The sequence below is a fragment of the Calliopsis andreniformis genome, chromosome 8, assembly GCF_051401765.1.
Source record: "Calliopsis andreniformis isolate RMS-2024a chromosome 8, iyCalAndr_principal, whole genome shotgun sequence".
Taxonomy (NCBI): Eukaryota; Metazoa; Arthropoda; class Insecta; order Hymenoptera; family Andrenidae; genus Calliopsis; species Calliopsis andreniformis.
The window spans coordinates 1,787,964-1,808,658 of record NC_135069.1 but is presented as its reverse complement, the minus strand read 5'-3'; the positions used below and the strand labels follow the sequence as shown (position 1 = coordinate 1,808,658).

General features: G+C 46.3%; 1 protein-coding gene across 20 annotated transcripts in view; it reads right to left on the bottom strand.

The window, feature by feature from the left end:
• Camkii (Calcium/calmodulin-dependent protein kinase II) overlaps positions 1 to 20,695 on the bottom strand; it is an 83,050-nt gene that overhangs the window by 40,331 nt on the left and 22,024 nt on the right. For all 20 annotated transcript variants that reach the window (XM_076382932.1, XM_076382934.1, XM_076382931.1 and 17 more), the window contains exons 2-3: positions 12,855 to 12,949; positions 5,956 to 6,015 (exon numbers count right to left, since the gene is read on the bottom strand). In XM_076382932.1, coding sequence (XP_076239047.1) covers positions 5,956 to 6,015; positions 12,855 to 12,949 — 155 coding nt within the window. The remainder of the gene's footprint in view (positions 1 to 5,955; positions 6,016 to 12,854; positions 12,950 to 20,695) is intronic.

The window sequence follows — 20,695 nt, the reverse complement described above, 5'->3', positions numbered from 1 at the left end:
ACACAGGCGATATCACTCGAGTAAATACTGTGGCCACACCTGATGAGTGTGTTCCTAGTGGAAGGAAGGGTTCAGCGAGTACAGGTGTCTCACAGTAAAATAGACATAACCTACTTTTATTTCCAAAGCCGTTTTTAAATAAGAGATAGATAGAAAAGGTATCGTAGCTGTCTGATCAAAGTATTGTGTTGACCCTAGCCTGATTGGGAGTGTTGGTTCAAGGCAATCGCGCTTAACGACTGACTCAACCGATTTAGGGAGCAGCACGGGTGTTAATCTTGTCTGCCAGAAAGAGAAACGAGAGTAACCAGCGTAAGTATCGATCCTCGAAGCCACACCTCGACGCAGTACGACGCAGAGTTACGCGTTCCTGCGATTACACGCGCGTTTATGTGTTCTCTTCTGTCAAAACTCATCTTCGACTTCGATCGACTGTTGTGTCATCTTAAGCAGCACCCAGAGAGAAAAAAATCAGAATATTGTGGTAAATGGTGCTGAAATATAACGCCAAAGTGTTGCAAACTCTGAGCAGCTTTCCTTCTATTTTTTCCTCTCAACCTCTCTGAAGCATAATACCGCTAAAGCTTCCTCCGTCAGTCCACTATTATGGACTTACGTTAATCACTGGCCATCAAGTATATTAAACCTTTGGAGAACACGAAAACCTTCAAGCTTTCCTAAATGTTAATAGCAATCTGCCCTGGAGACGCAAATCGAGGCAAAGGTACTTGAAACAGTCCCGCAAGATAGAAGGCAATCGTCAGAAGGTGTCTAGGAAGCCTTCGATTCACGAGTAAGACGATAAGGCGATTAAAAAGACGTCTCCCACGCGCGAAAACCCTTATCGCGGGAAGTTCGTTATTACTCCGAACGCTGTCCTCTATCGCAACTAAAGTTCCCAGCGGTTCAGATTGGAAAACTCGAGTCGCTCTTAAGAAATTGCCATTACCATCTTCGAGAAACCCACGATATAAAATAACAGCTTTTTCTCGGTACTGAAAGCTCGACTAAAACCTCCACAATTTACTTTTAAATTACATTCTTGCGAGTCCTTCAATATCCACCCTTCATCGACTTTCCTGGAAATCTCCAATAAAAAATCTTTGACACAGTTACTTAGAAGCCGAAGAAATCATGTTTCCAGGTCCAATCAAATGCTGGGACGAAGAGGAAAAGCAAGTATTTTCCTTTCTAGATGCCAGTTCTTCTGTGGAACGCTCGGAAGAGCAGAAAAGATGGAAGAAACATGAATCGTGGAGACAGCGACAGTGACAGGTCGCAAGGGTGAGAAACAGTCGATTCGAGGAGGATCGATGGGTATCACTTGTTGACTGGAATGGACGTAAGCCGGTGCAAGGCATGATGGAAACGGGCCACGAAAGAGGACACGGTAATTCATTGGCCACGTCTAGTCGATGGATAAAGCCGTACGATGAATAAAAGAAACCGCCAGCTCCTTATGAATTATGGAATCGACTCGACCAATTTAACAAACTGGTCGGCTTTGGTCGACGACCAGTGAAAACGCTGTTTTCTAATTTACTTTTAGACTGTTCACAAATGTTCACTGTCGAAGAGGGACCTGTCCTTTAATCTAGTGGAGGCGTAGACAGACTTTGATAAGAATCTAAGCAGTCGAAAGATGGAATTCTGTAACCAAAGGTCTAATAAAAATAAAATATTATGGATGAGCGTGAATAAAAGTTCCACGCACGGTCATGCAGTTTTAAAATGTATAGAACCGTGGGATTTGTGACAGGATCAATGAAATTCCGATTATAAAGGGGTAAAAGAGAACGAGAGATACTCGCTGGACCTTGACTCTCCACGCTCGCGTTGCCTCCAATGGAAAGAAAGCAGCCAGTTTTCGCTCCATTCAATTGATTAATAAAAACACTAATTGCCATATTGAGGAGCCCCTATTCTCGATATACCACACACAAATCTCAGCGATCTGATCGTGTCAGAGGGCCATTTGCGCTCTCGAAAATTCTGAAACACTTGGTAGATAAACTTCATGTTTCGCTGTTCGGAAAGTGTTATATTAATTGTTCTCTGGCGAGGAAAAATGGTAATTTCCTCGGCTAATTGCAAGAAGTAACGCGTACAACCTGTTTTTGGGCTTCGCTATGCCTGGCACGTGCTGGCTTTTTCGATTACTATCGAAGCAACCGTGTACGGTGGTTTCGCTGATTACTATCGCGATAGACGCACGCAAAGACTCTACTTTGCAACGATAACCCCAGTGGACTTTTGTGGGATTACTTTTCTTCTCAGTCGGATCCTAAGAATGGAACTTTATTTATTATTCGATACGATTTGATAATTCATTCACTAAGTTATCGTCCACCTGATGGTACTGTTACCCTGAACCACTTTGTGGTTCAAGAGTAAGCAGTCTAAGTAAAGCATAGGTTTGGGGAAGAAGGCTTCGAGGTGCATCTCTCTATAGAAACAAGCTTAGTCTAGAATCTCCATAGCCTTGAGCGTAGTCTTAGTTAGTTTACGAGTACCTGTTTACTCATGGCGAAACAAGTGAAGGGTGGTTGGGAGTGACCCGTGAAAGGGAGAACTTCGCTGCATCCAGAGTAACCTAAGAACACAGTCACTGAATAGCCTCGCTTCTTACCCTCCAGTTCCACTGAAATTTTTGCTAGATAAAACCGAAACACCAGGAATAAACTACAGACCTCGCGATGACTCCGCTGACCCAGCAGACCTATCTCAAGCACGAAGACGCAAACACCTGTTATCTCCTTCACCCAGCCTCCCTCCCTCTTATCAAATCATCGAATGGAAATTCCCCAGGGTCTGACAAAAAAACTATTCGGTCATCTCGAGCCTCGCTTGGCACGTCAGCGTGAAAATTTTCCCCCACAGGGCTGGCTGATACCGATTGGCTCGAATCCAGCGCATATTCGGCGTAATACTAGCGGAGAGAGAACAGAGCGCCGGTTCAAGGTTGGCATTGTGCTAATCGCGCCGCACGTGCGGTTCCGCCAAATTTCGTTGTTCCTCGGAGCTGCAGCCTCGAAGGCCTGAAAATATTTCATGCCTCTCGATAGCTGTTGCCTTCGAGAGGACGTCAATCACGCGCCTCCGACAACAGATCCACAGAATCATTGAGTATAGAGAGCGTGATTCAGTTTACAGATGCCAGCTTGAGGATAGACACTGATTGCCCTGCATAGGGCTAATTCAGTGATAGTAATGTTGTTCCAGCGAATCCCTATCACGCGAGGGGCTAATAACGTAAAAGGGGCGAGCTATAGCAGACAGGCCTCGGGAGAGAACACTTGGTCCGGTGCAACAAAGTGCCTTGGATTAATTGGTGTCGTTTGAACTGTGGTTTCATATCGTGGCCTGTGTAGGTTGACCTCGTGCTCGTTAAGCTGCTAGCATAGCAGGATTATCTTGGAGATATAGTTCAGGAGAAGTCTGATCAAATGTCTATTATTCCTGGTTTGGGAAGTAAGACGACGTTTGGTAATGAATGAGATAAAGCAGAATAAGAATCTCTTACTATTCTATATTTTTGGTCTCGATGCAATACTCGCTACAAATGAAACAGAGTAATAATTCTACTTCAAAGAAGAAGAGGTCACTTAGAAGATCACTAATATAAGAATACTAAAAATCCTGAAATTTCCAAAGTACCCAGAGTGCAGCACATAATCCAAGGCCTAAATTGCAAGCCTAATACCATGGAAGTGAACTTGACCATCGAGAAGCCTCTCTGGAGCAACCTATAGACCCAAAAACTGCCAGTGGACGCAGTCTCGCGTTAATAATTCCCGTAATCCCGAGCAGCGAGGCAGATGATCATCCAGACCCTGCAAAGAGGCATGTCACACACGTTCACGATGCATCCTGAGTCTACACGCAAGGAGAGCATTCGCAGAGCTGGCTTTGTCGGCGTGCACGAGTCGTGGACGTATACACAAGTGGTCGCAAACGTTCAAGCCTAGCCTAATTATCCACGGAGGCAGGAATCGCACGGGTAATTAGCCAGGGAATTGCCGAACATCGAGTTACATCCGGGCGATTGGCTCCTCGTAACCAATGCGAGTCATCTCGCTCGTTTTTCCTGGAAACGCTGGGAATACTTAATGGCTTAATTGCAAGTGATTCGAGAGCTTAGAATCATGTGAACTGAAATACTTACGAAACAGAATTTTCCAAAGACAATAGAGTCTCGAGTAAACTACAGTCACTTCTTCTTAATTTTTATTTATCTCCACTGAAACTTTAAAGGCTTCCACCCATAAAAGATTCATCACTTTGCTAACTCTGAAGGCAGTATCTTTCTGTAAACTCTAGTAAAATCCTCAACTTGGTTGGAAACACAGAACCACGAGATGCCATGAAGAATACTTAGGGGATTATATTTTTGAGGAATGCAAGAGCATGGGGGTGGGCGAGGCGACAGGCGAGGGTGGTCATGACGTGCATATGCCAGATTTATAGTAGCCATAAACGAGGCAGGAGCGACGTGTCGCGGAACTTTCGTCGTTCTGCTCCAGGGCGAAGTTCCGCGAGCGGTCTGCACGCGTGTACGTGTGCAGTTTGCTGGGCGTGGAGGCGTAAACTGGAAATATACGATCTTCCACTCAGCGATCTTTCCTAATCTTCCTTAAAAATTTATCTATCGTGGAGTCTATTAAATACAAAGCTATCTTTCACTGCACACGTGGAGTAAATTTTTATTTCCGTGGAAACGTTTAAAGGCGAGGCTCTATGAAATGTTTCTAGCAGGGACAACCTTACATGATAGACTCCAGTTATTCCCTTCCATCCAGCGAATTAGCAGGCAAAATACGTAAATCCCCAGAGATGAGGGTGCGTCGTGTGTTTGACAGGATTATAGTGCACCGAGTGTGAACGAGCGAACTCGAAACACGGTAGCAACGCAGGAGGCGTAACCGTGTCTCCACGGTGTCGGACTGGATGGTAATTTTCGTTAGAAATTAACTTGCCTGGCGACTCTTCCGTCTGCCGACATTTCTAACGGGAGAAGAGACACGTTTCTGTACTCTGAGGGAAAATTCATCCCCTTCGACTTCCTCCAACGTCAAATTTCCTGACGCAATTTCAGACTCTAGAGGATCCCATTCGTTTCGTTACATTTTCATATGAATGTGATTGCAATTACTAGTGAGAGCTAGAAATAGATCAGATATAGAATTTTTTAGCCGTACCGTAGAATTACACTTGAGAATCTCTCGCAAATAAACGTACTATCTGCAGTGGATGATCAAATTAGTATAAATATTTCATTTTAGGAACATAGCAATATTATTTCTAACAAAAATAATTTTCCTTTGATATTTCAAAGTGATTAGGGGTTCCTCAAACGAAAGGATAATCGCAGGATGGAAATCAAACGCGTGACCTCGCGGAAAATTACATCCACTTTCGGCAAAGCAACGACACAATGGAAGGAAAACTCTGAAACGAGGAGAGGCAAGACACAGCCAGGACGAAGAATGCTGGCCTATCGAAGCTGGACAAGTGTACAAAGGAATTCGCCTCCTTCTATTTTCAGACGCGGCGTTTATTCACTTTCCCGCTCTATTGGATTCCAATATTGTCCAGCGTGGTTACATTCTCCGTATATAATTTTCCATCGTTAGATTGCGACGCAATGCTGACGGATCGATGGGGAGCTTCCACGTGCCCTTTACACCGCTCGAATAAGCATATTTCCTTAATATACATGTCCTCGTACAGCCCTTCGAACGTATAGGAAATTTGTCATTCATTTTATCACGATTCGTGCGTGAAATTTTGTGCTGGGTAAAGTCGCGTGTCTGACCAAACTTTGCGCTTGCTAATAATGTCTGTCTCCAAAGACGAAACTACTACTTATCGTTGAAACTGTATTTCTAGCTGGTCTGTCTGACCAGAAACTGTTTAATCTACTTAAAAATTTAGAAAATAATAACAAGTGCTCACCGATATTTGGGTGCTGCAATTTCCTGCATATCCGTGCCTCACGTTCCAGTTTCTGAAAGTCTGAAACAGAAACAAGTCGCAATATGTAGATCAAGTATGTGATATATCACAGCAAAGACATATAATCAGAAAAAAGGGAGTCAGGACTCGTAACACTCGACAAGCATCTGCAAAAAGAGCCACTGGACCATCAGACACTTCCTCAAGCAGCCTCGAATTCCATTGATACAAGGACATGCCGATCGGAAGGTCCAGAACGAGCTGCATCGCGAAAGTTTCGTGGTAACGACGACCAATGCTGGGTATAGTCATTACCGCGAAATCGAATTGCTCCGACGAGGTCCCTTGACGAGTTTCCTCGTGGGTAATTCACCGAGGACCACGATAAAATTGGATTTGTCGGTGGTCGAGTCATTTCGAGGACGATTTCCTGTTCCCTTTCTGTACACGTGCCCCTGAACGAGCCGTGCTCCTTCGAGACTCGACGATATCGATTCCCATCGCATTAGCGGGGCGAAAAGAGCTCGACACGATGCTCGTTTATTAAATACGACGCGTTCCCGCGTATTGACACGCTCGAAGACCGATGGTATCGATCACATCGTACAATTTCCGCGATGCAGAACGGGGGAATGCAAATCAGGGTTCGAGGAGGCGAATTAATCATCAAATATACTGTCTATAATTACACTTTTATACTGTGAATTACTTATCAAACAGGGGCGCTTACAATATTTTAATTACCGAATACTGACTTCAGCAGATCCAAGTAATGAGTAAATTTAGCTTTATGATACTCTTTCAAGATCTAATTACTGAACACTCTTTGCCAGAGCATCAATTAGTTACTGAATAGGCCACCGCGAGCACTCAGAAAATTTCAGTAATCAAATCTCGCGTTTTTAATCTTCGAAACACTATAACTCCGAGCCCCTTATTTGAATAGTGATTCTGAACTTTGAACCAGGTGTAATTTTAATCCAGAACTCTGTGATCTCCTTAATATTTGCTGCAGTATCTACACCCTTGAGTATTCCATTTGCAAATGGAAAGGAATGTTAACCTAAGTGACCAAGTAGCAAGATTCCATTACGATGGAACGAATGACTGTAAGAATAATCTCAATAGCAAAAAAAGAAAGGGAGCTTCCCATTTCAATCGCTTCAGTTAATAGCTTAATGCTCTTAGGCAGGTGTTCGAAAACACCGTACAACTGCAGGATCCATTTATCCATTGCCAACGAACAAACCATCCGAAACGTTCCACGAACTTCTCGCCCAGAATCGCACCCTTCCCCGTCTTCCACCGCCTATAATTAAATTTCTGTGTACCAGGAGAGCCTTGACAATCTTCACCAACGGCGCCACATTAAATAACCAGAATTAACGAGCATCTACATCGCGACAAGAGCCCGCGAAGAACACTGCAGCCGCGGCGAGGAGAAGCAAATTGGAGGACGCACCACTTGACGAAATAGAGGGAGAAGAGAAAAAAAAAACTGGGTTATTCGACGACGTCGTTTCCCTTCTCCACGCGATTCCAATTGCTCGGTGCTCCTCATCGCCGATGAAATCGTCGAGTAAATTCGGGGTTAAAATCTATGCCAGGGGAATCGCCCGCGCTAAAATAATTTGAGAAAATATCCCTGAATAACCGAGGACTATTCTCAAACGAAGGGGAAGCCAAGGAGAGAGTTCCATCAAGTTCACGCGCAGAGTCGACTATCCTCGTGGAAAAAGGGAGGATCGACGCTCACCCCTGTCGTCAAGATAGCATCTCGAAACGCAAAATGCACGTCCACGGTTGATATTCTTATCACGCCCGAGAGATCAAGGGCTGCTCTCTCCTCCCTTCGTCGCCCGCCAGGAGATCCGCGTCAGCAGCGAGCATCGAAGGGGAAAGGAGCGTGTTTTTGCCGACTTTCGTGACATTCGTGCTCCGTCGAACGCAAAGCAGACCAGCCTCGATCGGCCTTGTAAACGCAAAAGAGCGATCGTGTCTCTCGTTAGCTCAAAGCGGACTCGCGCAGTCGCCGTTTACGACCGGATTACACACGCGGAAGATCCGCCGTCTTATTTTTACACCGACACGATCGAACTGCCGTCGATCCTGTCAACAGGGGAAAAATGTGAACGAGGGACGTTCTGAGGACTTTGTATTATACAATCTGTGGGGTGGATTTCCCTTGGACCTGGGAACTACCCCTGACAAAAAGTTCTTTGCGTTTGATCGAAAACTTCTTGCCAGTGGTAGTATTAGGATATCTCTTTTCCAGAAAATCCTTCATCTGTAAGTTTATTGCTAAAGTAATAGGTTCAGTGTGGATTAATTATAAGTTTAATTGGGTATCCCTTGGCTCGCGACGCATTTGGAGAAAGGTCAATCGCGACTGAGCCTCCTGAAGAACTTTGACCTTTTCAGGGAAGTTTCAGAGGGAAAACTGACCTCTAGAGTAATATTTCATACTCGCCCCCTTGCGTCAAGTGTATTTCCTCCACATCCTACGCTCGATATTATCAGAAAATAGCGAAGTAGAATTCGACGGTAATCGCTGGCTCGTTTCCTCAAATAAATAGAGTCCCGATGACGGCAGAGGCGCGAGGGAAATTGCAGCAGGAGCAACGTACCTTTAAATGCACCAGACGAGAGAGAATTGATAGGAGAGAGGAACGTGCGAACGTTCCCAACCTCCTGTCGGTCCTCTTTGAATTCCCTGCCACGAATTAGACTTTCAAATGCCGCGAGCCTTAAACAGAGTGCTCGATTAATTATTCGTCGGACCGGAAGCTACGAAGACCGATAGTCCGTTCTTCGGGGTTGCCCAAAGTAACCAATCAGGCTGTGCCTGGATCTTCAATCTCATAAACAGCCTCTTTCTCCCTTAGGGGAAGAGTGACCACAGAAACTAGAAACACATTAATTATCCTCAATCCTCAAGTGATCTGACAGAGTCCACTAAAGTGATCTCGTGATGGTCACTTTGTCTAAGGGTTGGACAAAAAATGAGATACTTTATGCTCTCAACGAGGACGAAATCGCTCCCCAAGGATCCTCACACCGAATAGTTCGAGTCACGTGAAGAAAAAGGAAGATGAGAAAAAAAAACTGAGGATAAGAAAAGCAGAAAAATGGAGAAGGACCACAGGGTTGACCAATGTTCAAAAGACATCCGCAAGTCAAAAAAGGTTGAGAAGAGTCTACCAATATTTTTGAAGAAAATACCATCATCGAAATTCTACCCGACTGAAGAGCCAGGAATAGCAGAGAATACCAGCACAGGATTCGATTCGAGGGTAGATCGGTCCAGAGGACCCTTTTCCCATCGTTCTACTCGCAGCTCAGCCACGATGATTGAAGGTGAGCCCGATGCACCGCTCCACCGTGCTTTATTCGTTTCAGAGGCGCACAGTCGAACAACGGCCGTGGGGCGGTAGGTCAAGAGGTTACTGGGGCAAGGTCGTCGCCGGTGGAAGAGGGTGCAACCGTGCCATCTTTCTGCTCGCGAGGGGAGAAAGAGAGGACTGTCGAGAGGGAAAGAGAGGCTCATCTTCCCTGCCTTCTGCAACCTTTTTTTTCTCCCTCGTTGCCGACCGCCCCTCTGCAGAGAAACTGGAACCGAAGCCAAAGATAGCAACGCGGTTCCACGCCGCGCGTTCCTCCCCCACCGCCTCACCCCTCCCGATGCCGCGAATTAATTCCCTCGCACAGAGGAAATAGTTCCTCTCACAGTTGCTGAATTTTTCACTGGGTAGACCTCCTGGGAGCAGGTAATGCCTTAGAGAAATATTAGCGACATCAAAGGGGATTACTGGGCAAAGGGAGAAGGCTTTCGAGGGGTACTTATGCAGAGACGTAGATTGCAGTCAGAATTTATCTCGGATTGCTGGGAACACTCGACAGGCTTCCTATCTACATACCGCTTGAAAAGCGCGATGAGATCTCCCGAACTTCCAAGCGCGAAAGAATTTGTCGCTATCCAGATCTCGAGCTCTAAACTTCGCGATAGTAATCTCGTTCGAATGGCTCCCGGAAGCTGCTACAGCTTCGACGAAAAGTTCGAGGTACAGGGGAATTGATTGCCTCGGTCGCCAAGAAAGTCTCGATTACAATGTCCTTATCTTATCTATGCAACCCCTCCGCTACAAATATAGCTGTGATCTTAAAGTCCGAGGCACAAAAGAATCGGCTCTTGGAGATCGTCTCCTCGAAGAGATCTTAAAGACCCCGACTTCCTGAACCCTGAGTCAACCTTCTTGTCCTACTGACACTTTTTAGCTCGGTCCCAATTTCCTGACCGTGTTCCTACGACGAGGCTGAATGATGCGAGCCATTGGATCAGTCTTTTGCTCTTGTTTGGTCTTTACCCCCGCGAGTGGATTCCTGCCCCGGCATTCTGCGCGTGACCCTCGAAAATTCCTCTCGGCGCTCGAATTCTGAGGCTCGATTACCAACCTCGATCGAAGCCACCGAACGGGTATCAAGGTAAACAGCTTACCGCCCCTAACTCGTCCAACTTTCCATCCGCGAGTCAACTCCTGTTGACGTTGAAAACAACCTCGTAACCGATACTCGCCCCTTCGACGGGGATGAGCACACCCCCGCGAGCTGCACAATACCCCCTGGCACTCCTAGCATTTCCTTGTTATGAGACTGTGCTATGCCTGCCATAACTTCGAATCGTAGAGCCAGAGTCGTAGCTTTTATCACGATAAGGTACTAAGGTACAAGTAATAAGGTACTCAGAGATCGAGTGCAGATTTCTGAAGAAGACTGAAAAGTGAATTTACGAAAATCTGAGTGAGCTCAGCGTGAACTGAGTCCCTCGCTGTAAACTCGTTAGTGAGTCTATATCAAGGAGACACTGTATTCCACTTTGAATCAGACTCATTTTCGTATATTTAGAATTTCGTAGAACATGTGCGAGACGCAGATGAGTCACGCGAGGGAGCACACATTAGGCCGACTGCCAGAGAATCGATTGATAGCGACAATAAAACTCGCGATACAGCCGCTTGGGTGGCGATCCATTTGATACTAAATTTATCAATCAGACGCCGGGAGTCTACAAACAGGCTCACGGAAGCGGATGCTCTTCGAGGTGAGTGAAGCTTCATCGACGAGTGACGTTCTTTGATCGAGAACTTTCAAAATGTATAAAAAAACTCGGACATAGGGAGACCTACTCATTTCTATTTTTTAAAAATTTGAGGCGAATTTTTCGATGACTGGTTCGCCCGAAATTCCATGCGACTCGTCAACGACATCGTCAACAGTAAATCTAAGATTAGATGAGAGTGTCCAGTGTACCTTTTCAGTACTTTGAGCTTTCCATATTTTCTCAAAAAATTTATTAAATCTTAATTCTTGATTTTAATAATATGCACACTTGAGAGAACGCGAGACATATAGCAAAATTGCTTTGGCAATGAACGTATCAATATTCTGGACGCTCTCAGGGGAAAGTTGTCCACCCACGATTTTGATGTATCTCCTGTGGACTCCTGTAGATGGATGTAGATGGATAATCCTCTTGAATTTATCACGAAGAATCATTAAATTCACCTGAGACAGCTAAAAAAGAATACTACAATAATTTTCGCAGTGAGCTAATCTTCTGAATGTATATGAACAAATCTGAGTCACTGTATATTTACAGTACAGCGTTCCCCTGCTACGAGCTCGTTACTAGATTCGCTGTAACTTAAAATTATTTGGAGCGAACAAGCTTTGCTGTCATGTACCCTCGCTTATATCTCTGACAAGACAGAAATGAACTACCAGCATATGAATCGGCTTCAGAAATGCATCCTCCGCTATAATACTATCATCATAGCGCCATAAATCCACCTACCAGGAAACACTATACACCACAATATACTTCTGAATTATTTTAATAATTTACAACTTCATTGTTCTTCGAGCATCGACACTGTGACTCTACATCGACAACTAATTCGAAGGGGAAGAAGTTGGATGCTTCCCCTGTAAGCTCAGTTCAGCTCGGTCGAAGCCACGCGATGCCACTTAGCGGATAACTCGCCTCCGAGCTAGGCATTTCGGCTGATTCGATTGTAGGACTCGCGTGGCTTCGATCCTCCGACGTTTCTTTATCTCCAATTCCCTGGCGAATTTCGATCAGAGGCCAGCGACGTTTCCTGGACCAGCGATTGTACGGCACTGGCAACTGTTGGTCGCGATGGAATGTTGGCAGGTTGACAACGGCGTCGTTCGTTGTTTTTAGAAGCAAACTACTCTGGGGGTACACAGAGGACTTCTTTCAGAGAGTTCTTTCCGCGATTCCGTGTCTAATCGCAAGAAATGGCTGAACAATGCCTCTCTGGACAAAAATAGGCGGAAGAGGTACTGGTCACGCGGGCCAGACCCAGACGAATGCTTTATAGCCCGTTGTCAGAACGTCAGAGTGATATAAATTTCCAGAGAGTTATACTCATGGTGTCTATAGAACACTCCAAGTGGAAATTCGAAACTAATTTTAGTTGCAACCAGATAATCAGTAAAAATATTATCTAAATTCATAAAATTATCCTTTATGAGTCCTAAAAAGTCCTGCATCATTAATTCCAAAGGTAACTACCCTTACTCGAACCCATAAAAATAAGACTACTCGCGTTACACAGCTCGTTTGCATCGTCCATTAATGAAATATTCAAGGCAGCAGTTGACGACCAGGTTCAGGGAGTTTAGCATACACGTTTGAGTAGATCTCATCAGGCTTTTAAAATCATTTACCGAATACTAATTAATATTTTACATACTAAAGTAGACCCTCCTCAAAGGATGATTAAACGTTTAAAAATCCTGCATGCTAAATACCATCGTTCGACAAAGCTCTGGTCGCAACATTAACGTTCAATCTGTATTAGAGGAACTCAGCTTACCTCTGGCCGTGAGCTTTTTGGTGTTTATGATTTTGGCTGCGAACTCGTAGCCAGTACTCTTCTGAACGCATCGTCGCACCACAGAAAAGGCACCCCTGTAACAGAGCAAAACAGGACACGGTTAATGTACAGGGAATATGTGAAATTTCGAGATGATGAAACGTCCAGCTGGACTCATCGGCGAAAAGCGCTCCAGCTAATCTGCTAACGAGCCGACTGCGGCATTTGGTGCTATGCAGCGCTCTCGAAACTCGCCGATGCACGTATTTAGTCTCTTAAATGGTGCCACGACTCTGCCCATTCGAGGGTCAAACTTTCTCGATTACCTCGACCACCCTGTATCCAGCTGCTAGAGGAACGTCCAAACTTCTTGAACGAGCTCCGCGTCGATCCTGCAAATGGATCGATCACTGGGGATCGGCTATTGGAGCAATGCAGGCGTCGAGGACAGATTTGGAAAGAGTAGAGATTGTATCTGGGATTAAACCGTCAGATGCATAATTCTGAGCCATCAGCTCGGTTAAATCCACTTCCGAGGAACTCGGGAGAAGCTGTCATAATTGATGAATCCAAGTACTAAGTTCTGAGATTGCATAATGCTGTATATACTGTACACTCTTGAATTTTTACAACTCCCTGTTATATACCCCGACCTCGTTCTGACACTTCGAAGCAGCTCTGAAGTGCGAAGAACCCAGTTCCTCGTCCCACCTGATTGGTACTTCAACCGATAGGCTCTGCTGATAACGAGACACAAGATAGAGAACTACAGCGTCAGGAACCACCTCAGCAAAGGCTTTCAAACGTAAACCTAGACCCTGCTATATCTACTTTAAGGAGAGCAGTCAATAATAAAGTATCCCGTACATCAATTACTTATCACTGATCAGACCCTCCAAAGACAACTCTCGCCCCCAGTTCCAAGAAACTCTGACTCCCAAAAGAGACTCCATTCGCTAATGTATATTGGCTAGACCCACTGGGTAGTCCCTCGAACCATAAAACCCGCAAATATCATCCATCATGTACAGGCAGAGAAAAAAAAGGACGAGGAAGCATATGGAGGAGGCTCGAGTAGGACAAAAGGTCAAGCCGTGTTGCGGCGGCTCATCGCGTATCCTTCCTTAAGTAGTTCAAGGCAGAGCGCATCGGCGCAAACGCAACTTTAATGTTTCATCCTGCAGGCGTCGGCGTGGTTGCAGGCCAGCGCCGCGGCGCTCCGCTCCTGCGCTAGCCACGCCAGTCGGTCTGCAAAGGAAAAAGGGCGAGGCGGCCCGCTTGCCCAGTCTCCATGGAGACCAATCATTACCCGGAGATTGCATGGCAACGGATTCGCCAGAATCCCTGATATCACGTGTTCCTTGCGAGATTATTGCCTCCGACAGAGCCGATTGTTCGAGCCCCCTTTGAACACCGATCGACACACTTCAGTGACAAGTCACTCGTCTGAATGATCTTATTGGGACTCAGATATGGATAAAAGAATTTTTCACATTGTCAATACTGATGCTTTCAATTGACGATGATCTTTAGGAATAGCTGTATCAATTTTTAATTGTATGTCTGTATGAGTCAAGGATTGAAAAAATGTAGAAAAATTGTAAGAGGGATTTAAATTAGGGGGAAGTGAGTTGGGGTGTAGAGTAGATTAGGTCTACTAGGGTTAGATGAGTTGTATCAACTTTTAATTGTATATTTGCATGAGGCAAGGATTATGAAAATTTATAAAAATTTTAACAGAGATTTAAATTAGGGGGAGTTGGATTGGAGTTTAAAGTTGGTTCGTGATTCGAGAGAGTGGGGTCTAGGTTAAATGCTGAATTAATAGAGTTGGGTTTGAGTTGTATTTAGCGCTAGATTTTGGGCTCGTGTTGAGTTAGATTGAAGTAGAGTTGTAGTTTGTTCGAGTAGTTTTGAGTTGATTTAGGTCTGCATTGGATTCTGTTTAACTCACTGAGTTAACTTAGGTTTAAGTTCAAGCTGTCTAAGTCAAATCTGGGACGCCTCAGTCCCACCCATGTTTTTTCAACCTCAGTATAAATGTCCCCTCGACAAACATTCGCACCTCGAACATTAAATGCACTTGGCCAAACGATTTATGTTTAATCACGCTTGGCGAACGAATCAACCCAAGTCGCACTTGGCGTGGAGTCGCCTCTCTTAGGTTTACTAAAACGAGCTACTACGACGTGGCTCGCTGTGCCAGTGGCAGAAAACAAGTCTCGGGCAATTAACAAAAACACTGGCAACCACAACCTTGGGGTCTCTAAACCAGAATCTCGATCATTAAGCGCCACATTAATAAACCACTTGAAAGCAACACAATCGAAGCAAGAATTCCATCTTCATTAAGATTTCTAAAAATATTCCATTAAATATGATTAGGTACCCAGAATCAGAGCGAGCAGGACATTAGCAGCATTGAGATTTGAAGGAAATGGAAACGAGTCGTGAGGGCAGGGACAAAATTTTCCGATCTAAAGATAGAAACCTCAGGCATCGTAGATTTGTCGAAAGTGCTTTATCATGATGCAGGTACATTCAATTCCACGTCTGACCCCTGACTCCCCTCGCTTAATGAATATCTCCTGTCACGTGGAGCAGTATAAAGTCTTTAGCGAGGGACGCGCCCTGAGGAATGAGAATGAATAAGGCGAAAAAGAAGGAGGAGACGAAGGAGACGAGGGGTCTTTTTAATCGCTGTGCCATTCTTGCGGCTAACGTCATCGTTATTCACTCGTGCCGGCCATGCACAAAGCCTCCACGGTGGAATGGGCAAAGGACACGGCTGCTCAATCTATTTTTCCCTCCTCGACCGCTGGATCCATTTTCGTTTTTGTCCACGGGCTGTTTACGTTCCTAACGGTAGCCCCAAAAAGAACCACGAAGAGTGCAAGAAGAATACACTAACCAGCGAGAGTATAATTGGCCAGAAACAAAGGATAATCCAATTACGAGACGTAAGGGGAGCCCGAGAACTGGGTTGCTCAGCCCTTTGGCTAGGAAATATCATTAGAGTTACTCCAGCAGGAGCAATGTTTTGGGACACCAGGGCTCTAAAAAAGGCCATACATTAATCAACTGATACTGCATCAAATACTCTCGGTATCCAGCAACGTCGACTGAGTATACACTATTCACAAGAGAGCAGATGATTCTCTCCCAGGCATAAGTGAAATGAAACAACAGCCTTCATAATTAAACCAAAGAATACAAGACGTACAACGTGATCCCAGAGATGTCTATCCTCTCATAGATTGCTAACATTCGTCTTCAGTAATATGGAAGCAGAGAATTTCGAAACGAAAGGGAAACGAGGAGGAAAACGGCATTCGAGAAGCCACTGACGCAGAAACGATGGTCGAGCGAAACACAGCGGCCTTGAATCGAGCCAGTCGCTCGACACGAGGTGCAACTAGGGCGTGCAAGACCGACGATGAGCCTTCAAAGCCTCGGCTTTCCCGTCGGGCGACCAGCTTGCACCTTTGCAGCCACCTTGCGACGACACGTCGATACCTTTAAATATCTGCGCGATCCTGCGGCCGTAAACGATACGCGTACCTAAGCTGACTATAAACGTGTCCCAGTGCAACCCGTTTTATCGTTGATCGATTCCCCTCGCGACTTACGAGCGAGTCGGGAGCGTGTAGGTGAGAGCGACCGTCGCTGCGTATCGCCGGTTATATTTCTGTTTTATGAACCCAGGAGATCCTTGGATTCCGTATAGCTGGCTACGTATACGACGGAAGTCGACGAGTCTCGCTCGTAAGAGACGCTGTTTATTTACAAAAGTGACCTTTCCTTTCGATGTCTGACTATTTGTGTTTGGTCTTCGTCTTTATAGGCTCTAGGGAGGATGCTGGATGTCTGGAGGCTTTGGGGAGGGATGAGTTATGTTTCCTGAGATACTGGAGATGAATATTGCGACCTGATGGCAGTAGAAAGTCCAAATATTTCTTAAGGAATTTAGAGATCATGGTTCTACTGCACCGAGCTTTTTGTTAGCCTGAGCTTTCTTCTTGTTAAACAAGAAGTTACCTAGGAATTTTACAACACCTTTCGAAGAGTTCAGGAAAGTCCTGGTCGAGTATCACGATCGAGAGAAATCTTCTGATAATCTAGGTGACCCGAACTTTTAACAACTCGACAAGACCTGCAACTTCAACGAAGCTCGCCAAGAGTCTACGAAACTTGAATCTATAGTAAAACTCCTGAAGAAACCTGCATTAGGTGTATGCTGTCAGAGTTCCTTCCCTATCATACTTCAGCTAATCCAGACGCTTCTCTAAAACCTGTCCAGTAAGTTAGTGAGAACTTCACGATTTTACCATACAGAGACGTCAGAAGTCCCCTAGAAAAGGGAAACTTTTAACAGCTCAAGAATCAGCGGTGATCCGACTTGACATGGTCTTATCGTCAACGATGAAACCTAACTAGTCGTCTTAGTTAAACGACTGGTCGATTGCGCGCGCACGTCCTGCAGAATCCTAACCCGCGGGGTTATAGCGAGGTCAGATCAGCCTGTCACGTGATACATCGTAAAACGTGTTCCTGCACTTTGCATAGGCACTTACATTGCTTGTCCTACTTCGCCGCGACTACCGATTGCGAACCGTCGCCGCATACATGCGTGCACGCCATCAGGTAACACGATACGGTAAGTGCTACTGCTACAGTATCGGGATTCTACCGTTTCGGGAAATAACCGAGCGAAACGCGACGCCGAACCCTCCTCCAGAGACTACCCCACCAGCCCCCCTTCAACCATTCCTCTAATCGCACTAGCAAATCGTCTAAAGTAGAAAATAGCGTATGACCGTAGAATTTTACTTGAGAATCTCTGGGAATTTTGAATCTCCTCGGTCGGAGTTCACACCACTGTCAGTAACGATTTCGAATTTAAATTCCTGGATATAAAAGGAGTCCTTAAGCGGTCCTTCTAGGTTGGACTACGATCGTATTCAAATTAGAGGGCGTAGAAAGAACGTAAGATTAACTACTCCAGGGGAGCAGGCTCAAAGAAGTTAACAACCCCTGTGAAGCAAATGGTCCCTCACGCCACATCGTGGCAGAGCTGATTTGGCGAGGTAACTGGCACGTTAAGAACAGGAACGCCGAGCTAACGATCAAAAAGTTCCTCCCTCTGCCGAGAACGAAAGAATCGTCAGGCCTTGAAGGATAAGAAGTCGGATTGCGGCTAACCAACGACCTCCGCGCGCTCGCAGGATGATTTCCCTAGGGACCTCCGGTTCCCCAGCTCCTGAGCAAACCATTACCGTATCACGATCACGTCTGTTTAGGCGAAAAAGCGGAAATTCGGTTAATCCCGCTTCCCCTGTAAGCCTCCCAGCCCGCTGCTTTCCTGAACGCCTTTGTACACGGTCTCTAATTGCATCCAAGTGCAGCAGCGGGGAAAATGGCCTTCCAACGTGATACCTAGGGACTACACCAGGCTACCTCTACGTCGAGAACTTGAAAACATGTTTGAATTAATGTACGACCGTCGCTAATTCCTCTACGCCCACGAAAACAGCAGAGGTCGAGGGGACCAGAGCTCAAGAGAGACATGGATACAGAATCCATGACTCTTCGTAAAGCAACGATTTCAATTTTCCATCGGTGCATACCCACGACCACTCTTACTGCGATTAACGTCGTAAATTCTTTTCACGCTGACCTCAAGGCATTTTCAGCTGTCGAACAAAGCTACCTCTCCCCCTGCTCGCCCTTCTTTTTCCCAGCTCGTCGTCGCTTGAAAGCTTTTTTCCCGCCTTTTTGTCGCGACGCACGCGTGTGTATCGCTGTGTCGCGCGCTGTTCCGTGTCAACTGTCTGCCGAGCAGCGTGCAGAACAATGGAGCGGCGAGCCGAGACTGGCTGCAATAGTTCTGCCCGACGTTTCGCATTCATCCGCGGCCGCGATGCAAAAAAGAGGAGCTGCCGCGATGGCCGGGAACAGAGAAAGGGGAGAAGGGAGGAGAAAGGAAGAATGAATCGTCGCTACGACGGTTTTGACACGGCCAGGATACGCCACACCGATACGTATTAACGATTCTGCTCCACGATGTCATCGACCTACATCTAGCTTGATGTTAGAAGAGTCTTGGAGCGATTTGGTGTGGCCAAAAAACTGGGGATAGAAAAAAGAAACAGAAAGGGGAACCATAGTTCAGAAAAGAGCCACAAGCCAAAGTTTAGTACACCCTGGCTCTATCCCCATAACAATCAACACCCCAAATTCCCGAATCTCCTCCAATACCCACAATAATCCATACATCATTACACATCCCAAAATTCCATTTTCCTTCTACTCCACCCTCCCCCTATACCCTCCTATCCCTAGAGCCAGCATCCCCAGAGACAACCCCCATAACCGAGAATTCCAAATTCTCGAGTCTCCGCGACTCCTTCATTCACCATTCCTCAAGATTCCTCTCGGCGAAAAAAAAATATTAATCAATCCTACAATGGAGGCGACGAGCCGTGCCTATCGGAGAGCATCGAACTGCCTAATGGCTCAGAAGGAATCCCATAATCGCACGCGTGTCCCCGGGACAGCCTACTTTTCCACGAGGTTCGGTCTCCGTTTAAGCGCGGAGGATTCGCTCCCCTTCTGGCCTTCCATCGCCTATAAAGCAGCACGGCTACGCGACCAGCCTGCACGCAGGGGGTGAGGACGGAGAACGGAGAATACGGGAAAGGCGAGTAGGCCGTGGTGGGAGGGTTGGTCGGGGTTGGCCGCTCTGGCCGGGCGGGGATGGCTTTAGCCGGTCGATACTTCGTTCCACGGCAAGCTCTCCGTGTTCCTCGTCGGCCAAAGGGGTGAGGGGCGATCGTGGCACAGCCCTGATCCTGGCTGGACATCGACGTTCGCCACTGAGACGTGTAATCTCAGGAAAACGCTGGGACAGATGCCATTTCGAGCCGCGGGCTAGAGGAGCCGCAAAGGAAGGCGAATCTCGGGACATTTGGTCGAGTGAAATTTGCTCGATGAGAGCAATCGCTGTTGGAATGGCTATGACTGATTAGATATTCTACGAGTATACGCGAAAACGGGGGAAGGTAAAAGGAATCTGAAATAAGGGGAGTAAGGTTGAGGCACGCCTCGAGGACACTCATGGTGATACGATTCGACCACTCGACGCGAGACGTTCGCTATCGATTCGAGTAATCTCGGACTGTCTCGTCCTTTCCACTTCCCGTGCGCGAGAACAGACGACCTATTCGAGGCTGACGCAATAAATCACGGATATCAACGTCGACAACTGTTCCGTGGACCAGGAACGAGTGCGAGGCACCTGTAACGCGAGGAGCACGGAAACAAAGGGCAGAAATGACTATCGACGTCCCCTGATTAAACGTCACGAGGCGTTCGGCTGGCGCAAGGATCGGAGTTCAGGCATCGAGATCGATAGAGCGAGGCAACCCCTTCGTACGTTTCCAATCTCTATCCAATCCCTCCGAACAATGAGTTTTAAAATGCATAGAATCGAGGGGCGAGCCGAACCTGTGCACGATGTCGATGGAATAATGCAAATCTCGTGGTCCAATAATGAGAGGCAGCCAGGTTACAGGGAGCCGATGGGCTGTGCTCGCCGATATAGGATATCGAAACACCTTCTCGGTTCAGACAGTTTATTTAAACGTAACGAGCCATGATCTCGCGAGGATCGATACGCTCTGGGCGCGCTTTACGAATTAGTCCACGATCGAACGGTGCTCGGCGATTTTTCCTGGCTGATGGACGTTGTTAGGGTGGAAACCGCGCGATCTCGGTGACGGGTAACTGGGTTGCGGCGAATCGACGCTGCAAATGATGTGTGCCAATGGGCAATGCTCGCT